At 40.4% G+C, this 27,211-nt stretch overlaps 1 protein-coding gene across 4 annotated transcripts in view; it reads right to left on the bottom strand.

Annotated features, from left to right (window-relative positions):
• Positions 1 to 289: 289 nt before the first annotated feature.
• XIAP (X-linked inhibitor of apoptosis) overlaps positions 290 to 27,211 on the bottom strand; it is a 53,755-nt gene continuing 26,833 nt past the window's right edge. For all 4 annotated transcript variants that reach the window (XM_003779723.5, XM_024240948.2, XM_054545029.1 and 1 more), the window contains 5 exons: positions 25,110 to 25,209; positions 22,804 to 22,882; positions 21,358 to 21,400; positions 13,570 to 13,770; positions 290 to 7,295 (listed from right to left, as the gene is read on the bottom strand). In XM_003779723.5, coding sequence (XP_003779771.1) covers positions 7,102 to 7,295; positions 13,570 to 13,770; positions 21,358 to 21,400; positions 22,804 to 22,882; positions 25,110 to 25,209 — 617 coding nt within the window. In that variant the 3' untranslated portion in view covers positions 290 to 7,101. The remainder of the gene's footprint in view (positions 7,296 to 13,569; positions 13,771 to 21,357; positions 21,401 to 22,803; positions 22,883 to 25,109; positions 25,210 to 27,211) is intronic.

The following is a 27,211-nucleotide window of genomic DNA, read 5'->3' as shown; positions in this document are numbered from 1 at the left end:
TATAGTGACTATACTATCTCCTCAGACAACCAAGCATATCTTTTTGGAGGGAGTGGTGTTACTATTGTTCATATATATACATTTTAAAAATTGACATTTCATTCATTTATAGAATGCCATACATTAATGTGAAAACTGATGTCTTTTCTTTTAAAACGTGGCATGACCTAATGTGTACCTTACGCCTACGTACAATGGCATAAGATATATTTAGGTTACATTGCAGTATTTTTAAGAGGGTGATTTTATTTTTTCTAAGAAAGTGAAACAAATACAAGGTAGTAAGATATAATTTTAAAGAATAGTATTTTATTGAATACGTTTTATTCACAGAAAAATAAGCTTTAATCTACAATGAATGCCAGATTATACAGCAGAAAGTAATTTTCTTAGTTTTCCACACAGAAAGGTTCTTACTAAGTGAAAAAAACCATAAAATTATATTCACAAATATAGTAATAGTACTCTGTCTCAAAACATTTCACATGATTATTCACAATACTAATACAATTAGATCAGTCATTCAGTCAGGTTAAAATATAACAGTAATGAAAAAATGCAAAATCTAACATAAATTACATTAAAACCCTTGTTACATCAAACCAAAACTGCAAATTTCTTACTAAATCCAGAAAAATGGTAACATATATAGTAATTTAAAATATTACATTAATGATACAGAATAAGAAAGTGGTAAACTCCAAAAATCTATAGGCATATCTGCAAACTTCAGACTTCAAAGTAGAATCTGACCACCCAAACATTAATGTAGCATTTATCTAATTTTTTTGTTTTGTTTTGTTTTTGAGAGGGAGTCTCACTCTATCACCTAGGCTGGAGTGCGGTGGCGCCATCTTGGCTCCCTGCAACCTCCGCCTCCTAGGTTGAAGCGATTCTCCTGCCTCAGTCGCTCGAGTAGCTGGGACTACAGGCATGCGCCACCATGCCCAGCTATTTTTGTATTTTTGTACAGACAGGGTTTCAGCATGTTGGCCAGGCTGGTCTCCAACTCCTGACCTCAGGTGATCCGCCTGCCTCAGCCTCCGAAACTGCTGGGATTACAGGCGTGAGCCACCGTGCCCGGCGCCATTTGTCTACTTTGAAGATACAATTGTCCCTTGCTATCCCTGGGGTTTTGGTTTCACGACCCCCTAGGACCTGAGGACGCTTAAGTCCCTTAGATAAAATCACACAAGGCCGGGCGCAGTGGTTCACGCCTGTAATCCCAGCACTTTGTGAGGCCGAGGCAGGCAGATCATCTGAGATCAGGAGTTCGAGACCAGCCTGGCCAACACCGCGAAACCAGTCACTACCAAAAAATACAAAAATTAGCCGGCCGTGGTGGCTCACGCCTGTAATCCCAGCACTTTGGGAGGTGGATCACTTGAGGTCAGAAATTCGAGATTAGCCTGGCCAACATGGTGAAACCCTGTCTCTACTAAGAATACAAAAAAAATTAACTGGGCACTGTGGAGCATTCCTGTAGTCCCAGCTGCTTGGGAGGCAGAGGTTGCCGTGAGCCAAGATTGTGCCATTGCACTCCATCCTGGGCAACCGAGTGAGACTGTTTAAAAAAGAAAAAAAAATGGTATTTGCATATAACGTATGCACATCTTCATCACATACTTTATTTATTCCGAGACAAGGTCTTGCACTGTCACCCAGGCTGGAATGCAGTGCCATGATCATAGCTCAATGCAGCCTCCGCCTCCCAGACTCAAGCGATCCTCCCACCTCAGCCTCCGGAGTAGCCAGGACTACAGGCACACACCACCATGCCCAGCTAGTTTTTGTATTTTTTGTAGAGACAGGGTTTTGCCGTTTGTCCAGGCTGGCATCATATACTTTAAATCACGTCCAGATGACTTTAATACCTAATACAATATATTAGGTTGGTTTAAAAATAATTGCTTTTTTTTTTTTGCATTTTTGCACCAACCTTAATGCTATGTAAATAGTTGTTATACTGTTGCTTAACAACAGTATGACAATTTTGGCTTTTTCCTTGCATTATTTTGTATTTTTGTTTTTTATTGTGTGGTTTTTTTTTTTTTTTTTCTCAGTGTTTTCAATTCCTCCTTGGTTGAATCCATGGATGCAAAACCCACAGATATGAAGGGCTGGCTATATATGCATTGATGATTGTCCTATTATATTAGTTATAAAGTGTCATTTAATATGTAGTGAAAGTTATGGTATAGTGGAAAGAATAGTTGAAAAAATAAACATTTGGACCTTTCAAGAAAGGTAGCTTGGTGAAGTTTTTCACCTTCAAACTATGTCCCAGTCAGGGCTCTGCTACTAATTAGCTATAATCTTTGCACAAATTACATCACCTTTGAGCCTCAGTTGCCTCACCTGTAAAATGAAAGAACTGGATACTCTCTAAGGTCACTTCCAGCCCTGTCATTCTATAATTCCGTTATGCTGAGGAAGAAATTCACATTGTGTTAACTGTATGAGTCAAACTGAAAATGATTATTAAAGTGGGAAAAAGCCAATTGTTTCTCTTAGAAAGCTCAACTAAATTTGAGAAGAATAATCTTTTCAATTTTTTAAGAAGAATTTAAATATTTTTAGGGGTTTGACCTATTTATTTAGAGATGGGGTCTCACTCTGTCACCCAGACTGGAGTACAGTGGCACAATCATAGCTCACTGCTGCCTCAAACTCATGGGCTCAAGTGATCCTCCTGCCTCTGCCTCCAGAGTAGCTGAGACTATGGGTACGTGCCACCACGCCTGGCTAACGTTTGTATTGACCTATTTATTTATTGTGATTCATATATATATATATATATATAATTATTATTTTTTTTTTGAGACAGAGTTTTGCTCTTGTTGCCTAGGCTGGAGTGCAATGGCACGATCTCGGGTCACCACAACCTCCGCCTCCTGGGTTCAAGTGATTTTCCTGCCTCAGCCTCCCGAGTAGCTGGGATTACAGGCATGAGCCACCATACCCAGCTAATTTTGTATTTTTAGTAGAGACGGGGTTTCTCCATGTTGGTCAGGCTGGTCTCAACCTCCCGACCTCAGGTGATCCGCCCGCCTCGGCCTCCCAAAGTGCTGGGATTACAGGCATGAGCCACCACACCCAGCCGATTTATATCTTAATTATGAGAAACACCAAAAACTATGAGTAAGCATCACTAAGTTATCATGTAAGAATTTTTTCTAAGTTTTAGCCCAAATTTCCAGGTCAAGACAAACCCACAGAGAGGTAAAAGGGTGTTAGGATGGGAGTTCATATTTACAGCAGGAACTTTACATACATGGTCTCCTTGAGCTCTTGCAACCTTGTAAGATAAGTATTATTCTCCTTTCACAGATGAATAAACTGCTACCCTTTTTTTAACAAGTAGATTTGGCTAAAAAGAACTATGTCAAATATTGCTTCCCATTTTCTTATTTCTCTTTTTTTTTTTTTTTGAGACAGAGTCTTGCTCTGTTGCCCAGGCTGGAGTGCAGTGGCGCAATCTCGGCTCACTGCAAGCTCTGCCTCCCGGGTTCACACCATTCTCCTGCCTCAGCCTCCCGAGTAGCTGGGACTACAGGCGCCCGCCACCACGCCCGGCTAATTTTCTGTTTTTTAGTAGAGACGGGGTTTCACCGTGTTAGCCAGGATGGTCTCGATCTGACCTCGTGATCCACCTGCCTCAGCCTCCCAAAGTGCTGGGATTACAGGCGTGAGCCACTGCGCCCAGCCCCATTTTATTTCATTTCTCTAACGGCAACGATATATATACATCCCATAGTATATCCTACTGATATACTAGCCCCTTTTCCCATTCAACACCTGTGTAATCAGGAAATGATTCGGGTTTAAAGGGTATATCATGTGAAACTAATGCTGGGGTGGTAGTCTCCATTCATAGTTCAAAATACAAATTTTATCCACTAAAATGGAAACACAAAAAACAACTACTGAAATGTAAATAATATAACAACAAAAATAACAAAATATCATAATACACAGGGCCAAATCACATTATATACACTCACTACACCCACTCTACCCTACCTTAGCCCGTAATCAAAGGGACAGGGGAAAAAAACAAATGTAGCAGGAAAGGCAATATAAAGCCATTAATTAATTAACTGGAATTTAGTTTGTAAATGCTAAAACCAGTTCTCAAAAATTAAGACAATGCTTTTGATCAGCAGACTAAATTATTACAAATAAAGATAAGTACTTATTGCAAAACAACTTGAATCTTTGCATGACTAAAATGTAAAATAAGTGGTGACTTGAAATCCTAGAGTGAACTTTATACAGAAAAGGAATGTCTACATGTAGACACTGAGAACTCTTGGGAGGGGGAAAAGATTTGGATATGGCTATAGTTTTGACTTTGCAAATGATCAATTTTTGCAGAATTAGATGGAAAAGATCCAGTGCTTTTTATAGTTCAAACACAGACAAATGCTGGTAAGTCTCCAAAAATTTGATTAGAAGTTGGAGTGCTGAGTGATTTTAAGAACCTGAAGCAACAGCATTTCTAAACAATTCTTAAAATAAACTTGTTAGCCACATCAGCGTTGTGCATTAAATTTCACAACTCATGGAGAGGAAGAAAAAAAGTCTTGCTTAACTCTAAACATACAAGTTTTAGAAGAATTTTAATGAAGTGCGGCTCCCAGAACAGGAAAAGCCTTATGTTAAAACAATTCAGTCCTTGAGTCCTTGGCTAACAACCAGATTGAACTACCTACCTGACTTAGAAGTGAAGTGTCCTGGAAAACATATTTTAAAAATTTTAACACTTTTCTCCCCTTGTAGAACACTTTAAATTTAAAGTCTAGACTATACAGATCAAATTCAAGTCAATGACTATATAACCAAACTAAGTGGCAGACAGTGCAAAGGTGAAGAACTGAGGATTTACATACTAAAACAGAAACAGGGCAGTCATTATTTAATTTTTAAAACTCTCATTTAAATTTGCAATGTTTTGGCCAGGCGTGGTGGCTCAAGCCTGTAATCCCAGCACTTTGGGAGGGCAAGGCGGGTGGATCTCTTGAGGTCAGGAGTTTGAGACCAGCCTGGCCAACATGGTGAAATCCCATCTCTACCAAAAATAAAAAAAATTAGTCGGGCATGGTGGCACCTGCCTGTAATTCCAGCTACTCAGGAAGCTGAGGCACGAGAATCACTGGAACCCAGGAGGCGGAGGTTGCAGTGGGCAGAGATCACTCCACTGCACTCCAGCCTGGGTGACAAGCAAGACTCCATCTCAAAAAGAAAATTAAATAAATAAAATAAATTTGCAATGTTTTAAATGAATATCACTTAAAGTAGTAATCAACAGAAGTTAGGAGAACATAACAATACTCTTTCTCTTAGAAAGTACAACAAAAACATAATTTTTTACAGTTTTACTCTCAAACTTTTCTCTGTAGTAACATGACTTACTCACCTCTACAATAGGTTCGTTGTGAGAATCTTGTAATGTAAACCCTGGACGTTCTATGAAGCATTTTTAAACTTCTAGTTTATACCCTACTGATTCTTATTCAAGTGTTTTTTAAAAAATATTTAAACAACTATTCTTCTTTTCTTGCCAATATTTTTATAATTTCCAAGAGGTTTTAAGGATCTTGAGAGAACATTTATTTCAGAAGTATCTACTACTATTACTAGTCAAGAAAACAAATGTAGGTAGAGGAAAGACTTAACATTTTGTCCTATATACATCTTAATCATCCTAAGGGTAAAAACTCACATGAAACTTTTAAGATACAAGATGATATAAGAATCTCAACATGGAAAGCTGTCACTATAACTACAAGCAGTGTACAAACATGCTTCTACTTTTACCTACATAAGCTGACAGATGTTTAAAATACTGAGTTAACAAAGATCTTTTAGTAAAGTGACTTAGGCAGGCTTAAACTAGCAAGGATTAAGGATGAATCCTTACTAATTAATTGGAAGATCTGAGACATATTTTATATTTCATTTTACAAAATCAGAAATACTTATTTTGAAACAAGATAAGAAGACATGGTCTACCTGTCAAAAAACTACCACTCAGAAATATTTTTCATTCACAAAGCAGGAAAAACATAAAATCATTTACATTTCACATTGGCACCAAAAAGGTTAACTGTCCTGCCTTCTTGGATTAGAAAAACTAAAGCTGAGTGATAAGTAGTTTTGCAGGCGTTTGAACATGCCTAAGCCTTTAAATCAGTAAAATACTTTCTAAAAATTCTGATTACAAAAGTAATACATACTTATAAAAAATTCGAACAGAACAAAATGAAAAAAATAGAAAGTGAAAAGGCCCCTATAAAATCCCTCTGGGGCCCCTCCCCCAATCCCCCCCTCCCCGAAGAGAAACCACATTTAACAGTTTGGTGTATATCTTTCCAAATCTTTTGTTCTATGCATACAAAAAACATACATACTTTGATTTGGCTCAGACTATACATAGTGTTTTGCCACTTGCATTTTACATTTAACATATCTTTGATATCTTTCCATGTCAGTACATGTTGGCTCGATAGTATTCTATCATTAAATACGCTTTCAAAAATGGCAAATCACTTTAAAAAAATAATTCGCACAAGTACGTGTTCATAATTTTAAAAGGAAATGGACAGAATCCTAAAACACACCAACCAACCTCTAAAAACAATCTCTATCTTTCCACCAGCGTGGAACAATTTATTCCTTTTTCACACAAAACAAATTATGTGATTGGGGAGATTAACTCTAATCTCCACATTTATATACAGAAAGCTCCATTTGTTAAGCCTATCTGAAAAGAATAAAAAATCCAGATGATTAATTCACTTACACTTAGAAATTAAATCAGTATACTATGAATACACATTGTGTTCAGTTATAATATGATGCTCTTAGTCTATGGTTTCAATTAAATAACAGTTAAAAAAATGGATAATACAGCTAATACCCTGAAAAATCCAGAAATTCAAAGATTATATTGCCAACTAAAACACTGCCATGTACATTTTTTTTCCTACTTGGTAGCAAATGCTAATGGAATTCAATCCTGATTACTTAAAGTCAGTTCACATCACACATTCAATCAGGGTAATAAGAACAACATAACATGCCTACTATAGAGTTAGATTAAGACATAAAAATTTTTTGCTTGAAAGTAATGACTGTGTAGCACATGGGACACTTGTCAACTGCTTCAGCACATTGTTTACAAGTGACTAGATGTCCACAAGGAACAAAAACGATAGCAATATTTCTATCCATACAGATTTTGCAAAGCTTCTCCTCTTGCAGGCGCCTTAGCTGCTCTTCAGTACTAATCTCTGCAAAAAAAGAAAATAATTATGCTAGTTTTAGACTTTCTTAGTTGTTTAAATTCATTGAAAACATTTATTGAACCCCTACTACGTGCCAAGCACCCAACAAGTGCCGGGAGATATAAGGATGACTCACACATGGCATCTGCTCTTAATAGCTCACACGCTAGTGGGAGAGGATGTAAGATGAGGCTACGGAGGTTAAGCACAAAGTACAAAGTGATAAGTGCTATAATAAAGTTATGTACAAAGTGCTCGGGGACAAGATGAGAAAACAAGTTCTTCTGCTCAGGCTGGTTGGAGAAGGCTTCACAGGTTGGCAGTGGCTGGATCGGGGGAGGAGGGAAGTGGAGGAGTGACATTTAAGCATGGACAGTCATTTGCCAGGCAGAAAAACAAGAGTTAGGTAAAAGGAGCAGCATATGGAAAGGTCACGACTAATTTCAGAAATAGAGGGATGGATTTGAGGGACACTTCTGAAGTGGGACAAGGAGGACTGGATGACTGACTGGATATGAGGGCTGAAGAAGAAAGACAAACTAAAGTTGATTACAAGATTGCTAGCTTGGCTGACAAGGATATGGTGATGCCAATAAGAAATATAAAAGGCGGTACAGGTTTGGGATCTTCAGATATTTTTGAGGTGTTTTCAGGACACCCATATAAAAATAGCCAGTAGGCAACAGAAGAGTCAAATCTTGAGGTCAGGAGAAGTCAGGGCTAGAGATAGAGATCTGGATGCCATCAGCATATAGGTGGCACTGAAGTACTTGCTTAATTCAGCCTTTCCCAAAATAGCTTTGTGAAATGTGAATAAATATGCCACAAAAAATGTGTTTTATGGTCACATACAACAATAATGACAACAGCAGCAGCAGTTAACAGTAATATTGCATAAATAGTATGTGCTAGGCACTATTCCAAATGCATTACATATTTTAACTATACCTTTGTGATCACAACTATTTATTTATTTTAGCATCTTCCTAATCATTATGTACCAGCGGTTTCCAAATACGGCCTCACATGAGAATAACCTGGGGCATTTTTAAACAACAGATTTCTGGGCTCCATTCACAGAATCTAAAATTTCTGGGGTTGGGCACACTGGCATTTGAGAACCACTGTCATCCAGGACAGGGCAGTACAGTACAATATAGACAGTATAGTCTATGTTCCCTCTTAGAAATGTACAAGGCATTTCCCTATTTAACTATGGGGTTCCTTTTTCATGGCATCCTTTTAACATCCTGTTGAACACTATTCTGAAAACATGTTTGGAAAACAATAGTTTATTCAAGAAATACTTACTGGACACTTAACTAGGTTCTAGGTACTAGGGATACAATTAACAAATACATAAACCTCAGGCCCCCAATAGTTCACAGACAAGTAAAGAACACAAGCAAACAGGAAAGTATAAATGGTATGATGACAAAGGTGATTACAATGTGTTATGAAGAGCACAGGAAGGGTGTGTGTGCCTGTGTGCGCATGCATGCATAAATGAAGGCCTCCTGGAGGAAATTATACCTAAAACTGGGTACAAAAGAATGAATTAGGAGTTTACTAGGAGAGGGAGGCCTTGGGGGATAAGGGCAATGGGAGAAAAGTGTTTTAGGCAAAGGAAACAGCATAAGCAAGCTCCAAGGAGAGAGACAGAACGTGGCCTACAAGTGCACAGGCAAAGCTTGGGCACAGAATTTGAGAAAATAGCATGAGATGAGGCTACAAAAGGGTGCCTGATCATGAAAGATTAGGCGAGCCACATAAAGGAGTTTGGACTTGATCCCAAGGGCCCTGGGAGCCAGTGAAGGGTTTTAAACTAGAGACAGATATGATCACATCTATGTTTCAGAAAGGTTTCTCTGGCTAGGGGGTAGAGGAAAGGATTGTTTAATCTCTTTCTTCTTAAAAAGTACCCTCTTGGGCATAATAAAAACTATAGGCTCAAACATGGAATGCATCAGAGATAAGAAGATAAAGCACTTACCCTTAAGAAGCTTGGTTTAATGGGCAGGGCAGAAACCAGTTCCAAAATAGTGTAAAAAGCAAAATGCTCAGCCAGGCATGGTGGCTCACATCTGTAATCCCAGCACTTTGGGAGGCAGAGGTGGGCAGATCATTTGAGGTCAGGAGTTCAAGACCAGCCTGGCCAACATGGTGAAACCCTATCTCTACTAAAAATACACACACACAAAATTAGCTGGGTGTGGTGGCGCATGCCTATAATCCCAGCTACTCGGGAGGCTGAGGCAGGAGAATCGCTTGAACCTGAGAGATGGAGGTTGCAGTGAGCCGAGATTGTGCCACTGCACTCCAGCCTGGACAACAGAGCGAGACCCTGTCTCAAGAAAAACAAAACAAAACAAAATAAAACAAAACAAAACTCTACCAGCACCAGGAGTAGATAAGAAGGAGCTCCTAACTCTGCTGTGGGTGCGGGAGAAAACTTGAAAGAAGTGACTTCTGAGCTGAACCTTGAAACATGAGTTCACAAAGCAGATTCAGGGAGCTGGGGGTAGAGTGGGGAATGGGACTAGGTATACAGATAGAGAAAAGGTACTCAAGGCAGAGGAAAAAATACAAGTAAAGAAACGGCACTATAAGCTGATTTATATAATAAGAAAGCATCAACACAAAAAAAGTCAGAATGAAGTGTGTATTTCATGCCAAAAAAATCAAAAGGAGAACAAGTAATTTCCACATTACTTTTAGATGCAATGCTACAACGAGTTAAAAACAAACAAACAGGCTGGGCGCGGTGGCTCGCGCCTATAATCTTAGCTCTCAGGGAGGCAGAGGTGGGAGGATAGCTTGAGCCCAGGAGTTCGAGACCTGCCTGGGCAATATAGCGAGACCCCATTCTCCACAAAAAGGAAGAAAAAAACAAACAAATAAACAAACAAAGCAACAACAATACTGACACCTAGAGTAGTCAAATTTATAGAGACAAAAAGTAAAATGGTAGTTGCCAGGGGTTGGGAAGAGAGGGAATGGGGAGTTGTTTAATGAACATGTTTTTATTATTATTATTTTTTTTAAAGATGGGTTCTTGCTCTGTATCCCAGGCTGGAGAGCAGTGGCGCAATCACAGCTCATTGCAGCCTTGAGCTCCTGGTCTTAAGCAATCCTCCTGCCTCAGCCTCCCAAGCAGCTGGAACTACAGGCGTGCGCCCCCACGCCTGGCTGTTTAATGGATGTAGAGTTTCGGTTTTGCAAGATGAAGAGTTCTAGAGGTTGACTGTGCAACAATGTAAATGTACTTAACACTATGGAACCATACACTAAAAATGGTTAAGATGGTAAATTGTATGTGTATTTTATCACAATTTTTAAAAATCTAAAAAAAAAAAACAAAAAAAAACAAAAAAAACTGAAACAAACCCCAAAACACTGGACCAGAAGTCAGGAAATCTGAATTCTATTCCCAACTATCGGCGTGATCCTAGGCAACAGCCCATCTGTACTTCAGGTTCCCGATTAAGGTCATAAAAGTTATAAAATGGGCTGGGTGCAGTGGTTCATGCCTGTAATCCCAGCACTTTAGGAGGCCGAGGCGGGCGGATCACCTGAGGTTGGAAGTTGGAGACCGGCCTGACCAACATGGAGAAACCCCATCTCTACTAAAAATACAAAATTAACAGGGCGTGGTGGCACATGCCTGTAATCCCAGCTACTCAGGAGGCTGAGGCAGGAGAATTGCTTGAACCTGGGAGGTGGAGGTTGCAGTGAGCCAAGATTGCACCATTGCAATTCCAGCCTGGGCAACAAAAGTGAAACTCCATCTCCAAAAAAAAAAAAAAAGTTATAAAATAATCTTTAAGGTTCCTTTGGTTCTGATTGTTTGTGATACCATATCATCTCATTTTTTTCTATATTATTTCATCCTTGTATATAGCCACTAACTCGAGATGGTGATATTCTGGGCATGGATCTTTTCCCCTCAGACCAGTAGTTTACCACTGGCAATTACTTCCCTCTTGGCTTAAAGGTAACTACTGGATTCTACATATTTCTCCACAGCGCCTTTCCCCTTCTCCTCCCCACAAAGCCCTCTTCTAGGTCAGAAGGTTACTGGCACATGAGCAATAAAGGCTAGATAACTTTTGATGTTATTTGCTAATATTTGTAATTATTTAAAACCTCTTCTAGAATAAACTGATGTTATTCATTTTACTATTAGAGCAGATTCATGTGGAAAGACAGATAAGAAATGAATATGGATTATTTGATTTTTATATTATATACAGTAATATATATACACATAAAGATTAAAATAAGTACTTTAGTACATACACTAAATAAAGGGCTTTATCTTACACTACATAATTTTTTCAAAGAAAGAAAAAAGATACTGATTCAGTACTATTTTTACAAGACATTTTACTAGGGCATTCTCTGTTACACAGCCATTGGCAAAAAAATTTAGCACTAAATCTAGGATTTCTCAGTAAGTGACAATGTTATATTTTCTCTAATAACCTTCACCTGCTTCACTTCAGTTAGCCCCATCCTTATTTTATATAAAATTAAAAGATTCTTAGTGCCAGTCTTTCCTCATCAGCTTTTGGGAAGACAAATAGGCAGCAGTCCCAGCATGAGTAGAGAGCCTGTATCAATTACTTGCCTCTCAATTTAGTGAGACTGAGGAGAGTTCAAATGAATTCCAACCCTTAGACTCTCCTTCCCACACCATCCTAGTTTGTAGTCTCAGTGATAATATGAGCACCCATTGACTCCTGTTAGAGAAAAGACTAATGCACAGTCTCTTGATCTCTTCCTATTACAACCTGGTAAATCCCTCTGCTGCAGATACATTAAGGTTTGAAAACTAACAACTTATAGCCAAACTTAATTAAGCGCGTGTTTAAGATGCAAGAAAAAAATGACACAATTGCTTGTATTTCTGTTATAGTAGAAAAATTCCAGCCTGGCCAACTTGGTGAAACCCTGTCTCTACTAAAAATACAAAAAATTAGCCAGGCGTGGTGGCACATGCCTGTAATTCCAGCTACTAGGGAGGGTGAGGCAGGAGAATCGCTTGAGCTGGGGAGGCGGAGGTTGCAGTGAGCCAAGATCGCGCCATTGCACTCCAGCCTGGGCGACAGAGTGAGACTCCGTCTTAAAACAAATAAAAAATAAAAAAAAAGAAAGAAAGATGACAAGTAAAGGGTTTATTTTACCACCACCAGATAAGTGGAGCTTGTGTAAGTTTTAAATAAATGCATCTATAAGGAAAAAATTGGAAGCTTTCCATTGATTCTTACATCACTGAATATAATTTTAAATATCATTAATGTTCATACTGTTTCATAACTTATATAATTATCTGAATAATGTTTCAAAAGCACTTGAAATATCTTAAAGATCAAAAGGATCTTAAATGCGTCAAAAATAAGTAAACGTTTAAGTTTTTTTTAGCAGTAGAATTCTCATCTTTTTGGAGGGAGGATGGTCAAGAGCTTAAAGAACTATTACAGGTAAAGTACCCAAAAGTGTACTCAGTTTGAAACCTCTTCTTTAACCTTCGATGTTGTTGGCAAGCACTATAGTGTCCATCATCCTTAAAGGAGAGATACATATATTTTGAGACAAGATCTCGCTCAGTTGCCCAGGCTGAAGTGTAGTGGCATGATCATGGCTCACTGCAGCCTTGACCTCCCTGGCTCAGGTGATCTTCCCCGCTCAGCCTCCCAGGGAGCTGGGACTACAGGCACACACCACCATGCCCGGCTAATTTTTGTATTTTTTGTAGAGACAATTTCATTATGTTGCCCAGGCTGGTAGAACTCATATTTTTAATCTTTTTTCCATGATTAATGTAATGATATTTGGAAATGAGGCCTTTGGGAAGTAATTAGGTTTAGATGAGGTCATGAAGATGAGACCCCCATGATGGGATTAGTGCCCCTAAAAGTAGAGGAAAAGAGACCAGAGTACTTGCTCCATCTTGTCCCATCCAACCCCAACCCATGCCATGTGAGGACACAGTGAGAAGGCAGCCATCTGCAAGGCAGGAAGAGGGCCCTCACCAATAACCAAATCAGCCAGCACCTTGATTTTGGAACCTCCAAAACTGTCAGAAATAAGTCTGTTGTTTAAGACACCTAGTCTATGGAATTTTATTATAGCAGCTTGAGCAGACTAACACACAGCATTAAGGTTATGTTTAAAAAATGTCCATATCCACCTGTCCCAGCCCCCCAAAGTGCTGGGATTACAGGTGTGAGCCACCACATCCGGCCCTTTCTTGCTTTTTAAAAACAGCAATGCATACCTTTCTGTAATGAAGTCTGACTTGACTCATCTTGCGTACTGTCTTTCTGAGCATTCACTAGATCTGCAATCAGAACCTCAAGTGATTTATAGTTGCTCCCAGATATCTGAATTTTTTCCTCCATTATTTTCTTAATGTCCTTGAAACTGAAACCCATTCGTATAGCTTCTTGTACCATAGGATTTTGGAAGATGGTGTCATCTGAAATAAAAATTGGTGAGGAAAAAGAACATAGAATTTAAACAATTATTTTCATTATCACAACTCAATAGCAAAATATAGTTAAAATGAAAAAATTAAGGAGCAAGCGAAAGAACAATAACAAACCAGCAAAGCAAAGCTGCTTTGGGAAGATTTTTTGAAGTATTCAGGCACTGAAAAATCACTTTCAGAATCTTACAATTAATTGTAAATGCAATGAGTATGTATTTTGTAGTGTTTGAAACGATGCAAGGTAAAATAGGCAAGAAAAAGGTTAAGTGCCTCAAAAATCTGAACTGTTTTGAATCTAGCTGTACTCATTAACAATTAACCTAAGGTACTTAAAGAGTGGATGTTGTTACTGAGTCACTAGCAATTATTTGGGGAAAATGATGGGAAATCAGGGAAGTCCCAGTCTATAACCTTGAATGTGTCAATTTCCTAGCTCTCAAACTTCGTTTCTGTAGCAGAGCGGGTAGGACTGAATAAAGCAAGAAAGTCAATGGAAACTTGTTTTTATGATACTTAAAGTAGGAACACAGCATGTGTAGGGAAGTGCTAAGAGAGGACACTTATACCCTCTGACTCATCAATTCCACTCTTGGGTATTAAAGATGAGTGTATATCTCTGCCAAAGATATGCACAAGAGTATTCATAGCAGTGTTATTTATAATAGCCCCAAACTGGAAACAACTCAAATGTCCATCATCAGGTGAACAGATACATAAATTGTGGTATATTCATACGCTACACAGCAAGAAAAAAAAAAAAAACTATTGCCACAGACAATATGGATGGATCTTATAGATATAATGAGCAAAACATAACCATAATTCATCATTATGACACAAGAGTACCTACTGCATGAGTCCATTTATAAGAACTTCAAAACTAATCTATGGTAATAAACAAAATTAATCTATGGTAACAGAAGCCAGAATATAACTTGGGGGTGAGTACTGATGGGGAAGGAGCATGAAAGAGCTTTCTAGGGTTGTGGGAATGTTCTGTATCTTAATCTGGTGGATAGTTACACAGATAAATATATATATTTTAACATATACATTTTAATATATATTTAACACGTATTTAATATATATTTTAATATATATGTTAAAATTCATCAAGTAGAAAACTTACGATTAGGGTACTTTAAGCACACTACTGTATATGTGTGTGTGTGTGTGTATATATATATATATACACACACACACATATATATAATCATATATATATATTTTTTTGAGACGTAGTCTCGCTCTGTCACCCAGGCCGGAGTGTAATGGCGCGTCTCGGCTCACTGCAACCTCCGCCTCCCAGGTTCAAGCAATTCTCTTGCCTCAGCCTCTCGAGTAGCTGGGATTACAGGCATGCGCCACCACGCCCGGCTAATTTTTTTGTATATTTAGTAGAGATGGGGTTTCACTATATTGGCCAGGCTGCTCTCGAACTCCTGACCTCGTGATCCGCCTGCCTCAACTTCCCAAAATGCTGGGATTACAGGCGTGAGCCACTGCGCCCGGCTACTGTATGTATATTATAGCTCAATAAATGTTTTTTGAAAGAGAGGAGGCCGAGTGCAGTGGCTCACACCTGTAATCCCAGCACTTTGGGGAGGCCAAGGGGGATTCCTTGAGGCCTGGAGTTTGAAACCACCCTGGTCAACAAAGTGTGACCCTATCTCTATTAAAAAATAAAAATAAAAGATAAGGCTGGGCATGGTGGCCCACGTCTGTAGTCCCAGCATTTCGGGAGGCTAAGACGGGCAGATCGCTTGAGCCTAGGAGTTCAAAACCCCATCTCTGCAAAAAATACCAAAAAATAAAAAAAAAAAACTACCCGGGCATAGTGGTGGGTGCCTGTAGTCCCGGCTACTCAGCAGGCTGAGGCAGGAGAATGGCGTGAACCCAGGAGGCGGAGGTTGCGGTGAGCCGAGATCGCACCACTGCACTCCAGCCTGGGCGACAGAGCAAGACTCCGTCTCAAAAAAAAAAAAAAAATGGGAAATGTACCCAAAACAAACAAACAAAAAAAGAAAAACTCTGTTGGCAGGTTATAATACAGATAAAAGACCAGTTAGGAGACTACTACAATTGTCCAGTTGAAAAACAAGGAAGGGCCTGAACTAGAGCAGAATAAGTGGGAAAGTCTGAAGCAACATTAAAAAGGTGGAATCCATCAAATTTGATGATTAATTAAATGTAAAAGGATTACAGAGAGCAAAGAGCTTAGGAACAACGTAAATTACTGGGCAACCTTGTGAACTGTGGTACTATTAACCAATACAGGAGAAAAAAGTGCAGGATTAGATTTAGTCTGAGTGGTTTTTAGAGATGCATTCTAGGTAGAAATGTCCAGAGGGCAACTAGACATTGCTCTTTCCTGCTTCTCCTATCTTTGATTTGTTTTTATTTTCAGTTTGTTTTGTTGTTCCATTACTTGTGCCCACCTAATTAGATGTTGGTGGCTCCCTTCCATTCCCTCATCGACCCTTCTGAAAAATGGTCTTTCCAGCCGGGCGCAGTGGCTCACGCCTGTAATCCCAGCACTTTGGGAGGCTGAGGTGGATCACCTGAGGTCAGGAGTTCAAGACCAGCCTGGCCAACATGGCGAAACCCTGTCTCTACTAAAAATACAAAAATTAGCTGGGCGCAGTGGCATGTGCCTGTAGTCCCAGCTACTCGTGAGGCTGATGCAGGAGAATTGCTTGAACCCGGGAGACGGTGGCTGCAGTGAGCCAAGATCGCACTATTGCACTCCAGCCTGGGTGACAGAGCGAGACTCAGTCTCGAAAAAAAAAAAGTCTTTCCAGACACTTTTCCTACCAGCAACATCTTACTCTCATTTATACAGGTTTTATTATCCTCCTACTTCAATGTCCTGCAGGTATCTCAAACTCAACTTGCTAAAAACAAAAAGGAAGGACATGGACCTCTACCTGATACCATATACAAAAATTAACTCAAAATGGATCAAAGACCAGAATGTAAGATATAACACCATAAAACTCTTAGAAGAAAACATAGGTATAAACCTTGGTGACCCTGGATTAGGCAATGATTTATTAAATATGACATTAAAAGCATGAGCAACACACACACAAAAATAGATAAATTGGATTTCATAAAAATTAAAGACGTTTTGCTGGGCACGGTGGCTCACGCCTGTAATCCCAGCACTTTGGGAGTCTGAGGCAGGCGGATCACCTGAAGTCAGGAGTTCGAGACGAGCCTCAACACGGAGAAACCCCATCTCTACTAAAAATACAAAATTAGCCGGGTGTGGTGGTGCACGCCTGTAATCCCAGCTACTGGGGAGGCTGAGGCAGGAGAATTGCTTGAACCTGGGAGGCGGAGGTTGTGGTGAGCTGAGATGGCACCATTGCACTCCAGCCTGGGCAACAAGAGCAAAACTCCATCTCAAAAAAAAAAAAAAAAAAAAAAATTAAAGACGTTTATGTTTCAAAGAACACCAACAAGAAAGTGAAAAAGGTGGCCGGGTGCAGTGGCTCATGCCCGTAATTCCAGCACTTTGGGAGGCTGAGGTGGGCAGATCACAAGGTCAGGAGTTTGAGGCCAGCCTGGCCAACATGGTGAAACCCCATCTCCACTAAAAATACAAAAAAAATTAGCCAGCCGTGGTGCTGCACACCTGTAATCCCAGCTACTCAGGAGGCTAAGGAAGGAGAATTGCTTGAGCCCAGGAGGCGGAGGTTGCAGTGAGCAGAGATCATGCCTCTGCACTCCAGACTGGGCAAGAGAGCAAGACTCCGTCTTGGGAAAAAAAAAAAAAAAAGGAAACCCACAGAATGGGAGAAAATACTTGCAAATCATAAATCTGACAGGGACTTTTATATATAAATAACTATCATCTTCATTTAGAAAGTAAAAGAGGCCCAAAAAAAGAACTGTAATATATAAAGATCTCTTTTAACTCAATAACAAAAAGATAACCCATTCCCCTAGACTGTTCAGTAGAAAAAGGACAACTCAAATAAAAAATGGTCAAGGCTGGGCACAGTGGATCACACCTGTAATCCCAGCACTTTGGGAGGCCAAGGGAGGCAGATTGTTTGAGCCCAGGAGTTCGAGACCACCAGGGCAACAATGGCGAAACCTTCTCTCTATAAAAAATACAAAAATTAACTGGGTGTGGTGGTGCACACCCGTAGTCCCAGCTACCCGGAAGACTGAGGCAGCAGAATTGCTTGAGCCAGGGAGGTCGAGGCCACAGTTAGCATGACTGTACTATTGCACTCCAGCCCAGGTGACTGAGCAAGACCCTGTCTCAAAAAAAAGAAAAAATAAAATAAAAAATGGGCCAGGCATGGTGGCTAACACCTGTAATCCCAGCACTTTGGGAGGCCAAGGTAGGTGGATCACCTGAGGTCAGGAATTCAAGACCAGCCTGGCTAACATGGCGAAACCCCGTCCCTACTAAAAATACAAAAATTAGCCAGGTGTGGTGGTGAGCACCTGTAATCCCAGCTACTAGGAAGGCTGAGTCAGGAGGATCGCTTGAACCCAGGAGGCAGAGGTTGCAGTCAGCCGAGATCATACCACTGCACTCCAGCCTGGGTGACAGAGCAAGACTCCGTCTCAAAAAAAAAGAAAAAAAAAAAAAAGTCAAAGGAGATGAACAGACGTTTCTACAAAGAAGATTTACAAATGGCCAATAAGCGCATGAAAAGATGCTCAATATCATTAATCATCAGGGAAATGCAAAACAAAACCACAATGAGATACCATGTCACATCCACTAGAATGGCTGTCATAAATAAGACAGATAATGAATGTGGAGAAAATGAAATCCTCATACACTGCTGGTAGGAATGTTAAAGGGTGCAGTCACTTTGGAAATCTGTCTGGTAGTTTATCAAAAGGTTAAATATAGAATAACCACACGACCCAGCAATTCCATCCCTGGATATATACTCAAGAGAACTGGGTATATAACATGTCTATACAAAAACTTATACACAAATGTTCATAGAACCATCATTCATAATAGTCAAAAAGTAGAAACAAGCCAAATGTCAACTGACAAATGGATAAACAAAATGTGGTATTATTTATATAATGGACTCTTTTTCTACAATAAAAAAGAATAAAGTACTCATATATGCTACAACATGGATACACCTTGAGGACACATATTACATTATTCCATTTATATTAAATGTCCAGAATAGGCAAGTCCATAGAGACAGAAAGTAGATTACTGGTTGCCTTGGCCTAGGGGTAGGGTGGGCAATGGAGAATGACTGTTGATGGGTGAGCATGGAGTTTCTTGTTGGGATAATGATAGTGTTCTGCAACTAAATAGTAGTAATGCCACTCAGTGCGTACGGGGTAGCCCTGCTCTGCAGGAGCAGTCATGGAGCTGAATTTATTTATTTATTTATTTGTTTGTTTGAGATAGAATCTCGGTCCATCACCCAGGCCGGAGTGCAGTAGCATGATCTCAGCTCACAGAAACCTCCACCTCCCAATTTTTATGTCTCAGCTTCCCGAGTAGCTGGAACTACAGGTGCGTGCCACCACGCCCTGGTAATTTTTGTATTTATTTATTTTTTTTGAGGTAGAGTTTTGCTCCTTTTTGCCCAGGGTGTAGTGCAATGGCGTGGTCTCGGCTCACTGCAACCTCTGCCTCCCAGGTTCAAGCAATTCTCCTGCCCCAGCCTCCCAAGTAGCTGCGATTACAGGTGTGCAGTGCCATGCTCAGCTAATTTTGTATTTTTAGTAGAGACGGAGTTTCACCATGTTGGCCAGGCTAGTCTCGAACTCCGGACCTCAGGTGATCCAACTGCCTTGGCCTCCCAAAGTGCAGGGATTACAGGCGTGAGCCACCACACCCAGCTGCTTGTAATTCTTAAGATATTAAATAGATGATGGTACCAGTTTAGGAAGTGGGGAATCACTAGACATATTCTAAATTAAACTTTCTACTACTTTTGAAATATGATGCCTAAGTTGAAAATGAGATCTGCACTGTGATGTAGGATTCAGAAGACCTTGCTTGTGGTCCTAGTTCCACTAACGATTTGTAATGTGATTGTGCGCAAGTCACTTAACCTCTCTGACTCTGTTTCTTCATCTGAAAAGTGGGGATAACAATTACCCTCCTTGCTTAGCATAATATCTTTCTCTGCCCACTTTTTGAGTTTTAAAACCTCTACTTCTCCATGAGGTAACAGGAGGTAAACAAACCAAACCTTACACCTCTGTGAAGAAGCTGGGGAAGGTACAATGACAGTATGGGATAAACAAGCAGGTGGGTTAGGGCTTATCAGGGTAATGGCACACTAATAGAAAACTGAAATAATTTTGGCTTACTTAAGGAACCCCAGGTACAAAAAGACACTTCACCCTTTCTCTTGTGATTTTAGCAGAGATGGCAATGAGGCAGCCTATCAGTGTTCCTCCTGAACTTGGAAAAACTATCTGATGGCCTACTAACATTTTTAATACAGACACGTCTGACTGATTTCTTTTTCTTTTATTTTCTTTTTGAGATGGAGTCTTGCCCTATTGCCCAGGCTAGAGTGCACTGGCACGATCTCAGCTGACTGCAATCTCCACTGCCCAGGTTCAAGAGATTCTCCCGCCTCGGCCTCCTGAGTAGCTGGAATTACAGGCGCACAACATCACGCCCAGCTAATTTTTGGATTTTTAGTAGAGATGCGGTTTCACCATGTTGGCTAGGATGGTCTTGAACTCCTCGGCCTCCCAAAGTGCTGGGATTACAGGTGTCAGCCACTGCACCCAGCCTCTGACTGCAATTTATAAGTACTTCATTAAATTATTTTTTTCGTTTTTGTTTTTTGAGACGGAATCTCACTCTGTCGCCAGGCTTGAGTGCAATGGCATGATCTCGGCTCACTGCAACCTCTACCTCCTGGGTTCAAGCAATTCTCCTGCCTCAGCCTCCCACGTACGTGGGACTACAGGTGTGCGCCATCACATCCAGCTAACTTTTGTTTTTGTATTTTTAGTAGAGACGGGGTTTCACCATGTTAGCCAGGATGGTCCCAATCTCCTGACCTCGTGATTGGCCTGCCTCAGTCTCCCAAAGTGCTGGGATTACAGGCGTGAGCTACCACGCCCGGCCGCCTAAATTCTTAAATTTATAGTAATGTCATCTCAAATAAATACATCATGGTGACCTTGGAAGAACATGCTTATCTTTCCACCCCGTAAATAATAACTATAATAAATTGGCAGTTAAAGGCCGGGTGCGGTGGCTCACACCTGTAATCCCAGCACTTTGGGAGGCCGAGGCGGGCGCATCACAAGATCAGGAGTTTGAGACCAGCCTGGCCAATATGGTAAAACCCCATCTCTACTAAAAATATAAAAAGTTAGCCAGGCGTGGTGGCGCAGGCCTGTAGTCCCAGCTACTCAGGAGGTTGAGGCAGGAGAATCGGTTGAACCCGGGAGGCAGAGGTTGCAGTGAGCTGAGATCGCACCACTGCACTTCAGCCTGGGCAACAGAGTGAGACTTTCTCTATAAATAAATAAATAAATAAATAAATAAATAAATAAATTGGCAGTTAAATTAAAAGGATAGTTAACAAGCATATTTACCAATTCTTCTAGTTAGTGATGGTGTTTTCTCAGTAGTTCTTACCTGTAACAGAAATAGGAATTATAAGTTAGAATTATTTTTGATAAAGGCAATCATTTCCATTTGAAAAGTGAAATTAATCATAAATTTAAAATAAATTGGCTTTATTCCAATTCAATATATGAATATTCACAAGAGGCATAGCCTGATGGAGCTAGAAGGAAGTTATAAGATTATCTAATCTAATCCCTTCATTTTACAAACAAGAAGCTGAGGCCCAGGGAGAATGAATGATTTCAAGGTAGAGTCACTGGGGCAACTCTAGTCTCCCATTTTAGTCCAGGGTTCTTTCCACCTATTACTGATGCCTTGGCCACCTCAGTTCATCCTATCAATTTATTTATTTTATTTATTTATTTTTTATTTTTGAGATGGAGTGTCACTCTTGTTGCCCAGGCTGGAGTGCAGTGGCGTGATCTCAGCTCACTGTAACCTCCACCTCCCAGGTTCAAGCAATTCTCCTGCCTCAGTCTCCCCAGTAGCTGAGATTACAGGCGCCCGCCATTACGCCTGGCTAAATTTTTGTATTTTTAGTAGAGACGGGGTTTCATCATGTTGGCCAAGCTGGTCTCGAACTCCTGACCTTGGGTGATCCATCCGCCTCGGCCTCCCAAAGTGCTGGGATTACAGGCGTGAGCCACCGTGCCCAGCACCCATCCTATCAATTTAGATATATTTTTGAGATTTTAAATATTGTCTGCAAAAAGTTTAAAACTACTTATGAGTACAAAGCACATTATACAAAGATCTAATTTCAGAAGGCTAAGGGACTTTTAATATTTTAGTTCTTCAAGCCCATTTTTGCCTACAATGATACTTAAATCAGTTCATCCTGATTATCTTTTGACAAATTTACTTCAGGTAAAGAATAAGAAACACTTTTTAGGCTCTTTTTTTTAAGAGATAGGCTTTCCTTTTCTCACTCAGGCTGGAGTACAGTGGAATGAAACTGGTTCACTGCATCCTCTGACCTTCTGGGCTCAAGCGATCCTCCCGCCTCAGCCGCCCAAATAGCTGGGACTACAGGCATGTACCACAAGTCTGGCTAATTGGTTTTTAAAATTTTTTGTAGAGACAGGGTCTCACTATGTTGCCTAGGCTGATCTCAAACTCCTGGGCTCAAGCAATCCTCTCTCCTTGGCCTCTCAAAATGTTGGAATTACAGGTGTGAAACACTGTGCCCAGCTAGCTCTCACCTTTAAAGCCCATCATACATTTATTATTTTGTTTTTAACTTAAAATTTGTGTTTTGATGTAATGTACACATATATTGATTTATAATACTATACTGTGAATTTTGCATGAAGAAATAACTATAAAACAATGATATAATATAAATTATATAATGAAAATATAAATTATAATTTGAAATGTGAATTTGAAAATATAAATTATATGAGACTTACCAGACACTCCTCAAGTGAATGAGTTAAATGAATATTGTTTATATATTCTTGTCCCTTCTGTTCTAACAGATATTTACACCTAAACAATTAAAAGATTAAACTTTAGTAGCTGATAAATTAGTGAAGTATAAGCAAAGATATAATCTCCATCATATTAATTCTATTAATTCCATTAACTTGCTTTTCAGTACTTCTAAGGAGCCACAAAGTAAAATGTTACCCAATTCCCTATCCCACTGTCATTTTAAGGTTAAAAAAGTTCCCTTTGTTATGCTACCTATGCTAATGTTAGTAGAGCAAAAAATATCAACTTGAGAACTTTCTAAAACAAGTTATTAAATTAGCACCTTGACTTCTGTTATTTTTTTTTTTTTTTTGAGACAGAGTCTCACTCTGTCACCCAGGCTGGAGTGCAGTGGCACGATCTTGGCTTACTGCAACATTCGCCTTCCGGGTTCAAGCAATTCTCCTGCCTTAGCCTCCTGAGTAGCTGGGATTACAGGCATGCACCACTACGCCCGGCTAATTTTTGTATTTTTAGTAGAGACAGGGTTTCACCATGTTGGTCAGGCTGGTCTCAAACTCCTCACCTCAAGTGAGCTCCCTGCCTCAGCCTCCCGAAGTGCTGGGATTACAGGCGTAAGCCACCATGCCCAGCTGGGTTTTTTTTGTTTTTTTGGTTTTTTTTTTGAGACAGTGTCTCACTCTGTCGCCCAGGCTGGAGTGCAGTGGCGCCGAGTACAGTGGCGTCAGCTCACCACAACCTCTGCCTCCCCAGCTCAAGTGATCCTCTTACCTCAGCCTCATGACTAACTGGAACTACAGGTGTGTGCCACCATGACTGGCTAATTTGTTTTTTTGTGTTTTTTTTAATTTTTTTGTAGAGACAGGGTCTCACTATGTTGCCCAGGCTGGTCTCAAACTCTTGGGCTCCAGCAATCCACCCGCCTCAGCCTCCCAAAGTGCTGAGATTATAGGCGCGAGCCACCACACTCCAACCAGAGATCTTAAAATGTGAACAACTGTATGTCATAGAGATAATGAGATACATTAATATTTCCTAGGGATATGATGGCTTCTTAAGGAATCTCCTGGGCAATATGGACTTTCATGCTGATCATAAAAGAGCCTACTTCCAACAACAAAAAAGCACACATTTCCTAATCTGTATTTAAAAATTGGATAATCTAGAGGCCAAGCGCGGTGGCTCATGCTTGTAATCCCAGCACTTTGGGAGGCTGAGGTAGGTGGATCACCTGAGGTTGGGAGTTCAAGACCAGCCTGACCAACATGGTCAAACCCCATCTCTACTAAAAATATAAAAAATTAGCTGGGCGTGGTGGCAGGCGCCTGTAATCCCAGCTACTCAGGAGGCTGAGGCAGGAGAATCACTTGAACCCAGGAGGCGGAGATTGCAGTGAGCTGAGATAGCACCACTGCACTCCAGCATGGGTGACAAGAGCAAAACTCTGTCTCAAAAAAAAAAAGAAATGGGATAATCTAGAGGCCAGGCACAGTGGCTCACACCTGTAATCCCAACACTTTGGGAGGCCAAGGCGGGCCGATCACCTGAGGTCAGGAGTTCAAGACCAACCTGGCCAACATGGTGATACCCTGTCTCTACTAAAAAATACAAAAAGTAGCCAGAATCCCAGCACTTTGGGAGGCCGAGGCGGACAGATCACAAAGTCAGGAGATCAAGACCATCCTGGCCAACATGGTGAAACCCTACCTCTACTAAAAATACAAAAAATTAGCTGGGTGTGGTGGTGCTTGCCTGTCGTCCCAGCTACTCGGGAGGCTGAGGCAGGAGAATCGCTTGAACCTGGGAGGCGGAGGTTGCAGTGAGCCAAGATCGCACCACTGCACTCCAGCCTGGCAACAGAGTGAGACTCCATATCAAAAAAAAAAAATTAGCCAGGCATGGTGGCGGTGGCGGGTGCCTGTAATCCCAGCTACTCAGGAGACTGAGGCACAAGAATCACTTGAACCTGGGAGGCGGAGGTTGCAGTGAGCCAAGATTGCACCACTGCACTCCAGCCTGCGCAAGAGAGTGAGACTTCGTCTCAAAAAACAAACAAACAAAAAAAACAAAAAAAAGGGATAATCGGAATGTCACAGATATCACACATAAGCAGTGAATGTTTTGGTCATCAGAGAAGGCTTATAAACCTTGCTCATTTTTATAAACCTAGCATGAATTTCAAGCCATAGTGAAGGTAAAAATAGTTGAGGTAAAAAGTAATCCAAGTCTCCCACTGCATGCTATCTAACTTGCCTGTACAATGAACAATTAAATATCTTACCCTGGATACCATTTAGCATGTTGTTCCCAAGGGTCTTCAGTGGGCTTCCAATCAGTTAGCCCTCCTCCACAGTGAAAGCACTTTACTTTATCACCTTCACCTACGAAAACACACAGGAATATATGTATTTGTGCAATTAGAAGCTTACACAAAAATATTCATTTAACACCTAAAAATTAAGCACATCTAAAAAACATGAAAATCTCACAGCTTAAAACAAGACATTCAAATTCACATCTAAGTAACATATATGATCTTTATCCTTTGAGGAAGAAATACACACTAAATTCACTGATTCAATGTGAGGTATTTTTACAGAAGACAAAAATAAAACTGCCCAAGTTTTATGTTAAAAACTAAAATTGTTACTTTCTTTCTTTTTTTATTTTTTTGAGACTGAGTCTGGCTCTGTTCCCCAGACTGGAGTGTAATGGCACAGTCTTGGCTCACTGCAACCTTTGGCTCCTGAGTTCAAGTGATTCTCCTGCCTCAGCCTCTCAAGTAGCTGGGATTACAGGCATGCGCCACCACACCCGGCTAACTTTTTATATCTTTGGTAAAGATGGGGTTTCACCATGTTGGCCAGCCTGATCTTGAACTCCTGACCTCAAGTGATCCACTCGCCTCGGCCTCCCAAAGTGTTGGGATTACAGGCGTGAGCCACTGCACCTGGCATACTTTATTTTCATTTATTTATTTATTTATTTATTTATTATTATTATTATTTTTTTCTGAGATGGAGTTTTACTCTTGTTGCCCAGGCTGGAGTGCAATGGCGCCATCTCGGCTCACTGCAACCTCTGCCTTCTGGGTTCAAGTGATTCTCCTGCCTCAGTCTCCCCAGTAGCTGGGATTACAGGCGCGTGCCATCACGCCCAGCTAATTTTTGTATTTTTAGTAGAGACGGGGTTTTGCCATGTTGGCCAGGCTGGTCTTGAACTCCTGACCTCAGGTGATCCACCCACCTCAGCCTCCCAAAGTGCTGGGATTACAGGCGGGAGCCACCGCGCCCGGCCATACTTTCTTTTTAGTATGTTACTTGGGCCACCAATATTGTACTTACTGTTTCAAACTGTGAAATTTTAAAACAAGTTATGTTCCAAGTATTAGTAACATTAAAGTTCTACATAATGAAATTGTTAAGTTTCTCTAAGTTTATAGCTACATGACACTAAACAAACCTTCAAGATTACTATATGATGGTACATACATAAAATCTTTTGAAATAACCAATATTTTATAGGCATAATTCAATCTTAAAATAAATGGGTCAAATATATAATGGTATATAACTTTTTAAAATATCTTTAGAAGCAATCACTCCAATGGCCCTTCCTGAAATGTCTACCACAGTCCATTTGAAAGTACTCATATGGCCGGTGCAGTGGCTCATGCCTGTAATCCCAGCACTTTGGGAGGCCAAGGCGGGCGGATCACAAGGTCAGGAGTTTGAGACCAGCCTGGCCATGGTGAAACCCCGTCTCTACTAAAAGTACAAAAATTAGCCAGGCATGGTGCATGCACCTGTAATCCCAGCACTTTGGGAGGCCGAGGCGGGTGGATCACCTGAGGTCAGGAGTTTGAGACCAGCCTGACCAACCTGGAGAGACCCCGTCTCTACTAAAAATACAAAATTAGCCGGGCGTGGTGGCACATGCCTGTAATCCCAGCTACTCAGGAGGCTGAGGCAGGACAATCGCTTGAACCCGGGAGGTGGAGGTTGCGGTGAGCCTAAATCACGCCACTGCACTCCAGCCTGGATAACAAGAGCGAAACTCCGTCTCAAAAACAAACAAACAAACAAAGCTATTGTGAAGCTTAGAGAAAATGCATGAAGTACATGTATTGAGCATTGAAGTATATGCATGAAGTATATGTATTGAGCTTAGAGAAAATGCATGAAGTATATGTATTAAGTGCTCAATAAATGATGGTTAATATTACTATTAGACCCATTTTGCTATTGGGGATGTCTACCATCTTTTGCAGGTTATCTACTTCCTAAAAACAATTACATGAAGAGAAGCATGAGATAATATGGTAGTCTTTTTCACATAAATTCAGTAGTTACATTACAGGTTCAACGTAAGAGTTCACAGAAT

The sequence above is a fragment of the Pongo abelii genome, chromosome X, assembly GCF_028885655.2.
Source record: "Pongo abelii isolate AG06213 chromosome X, NHGRI_mPonAbe1-v2.0_pri, whole genome shotgun sequence".
Classification (NCBI taxonomy): Eukaryota; Metazoa; Chordata; class Mammalia; order Primates; family Hominidae; genus Pongo; species Pongo abelii.
Note: the sequence above shows the minus strand (reverse complement) of the source record. Positions and strands in the feature narration are given on the sequence as shown.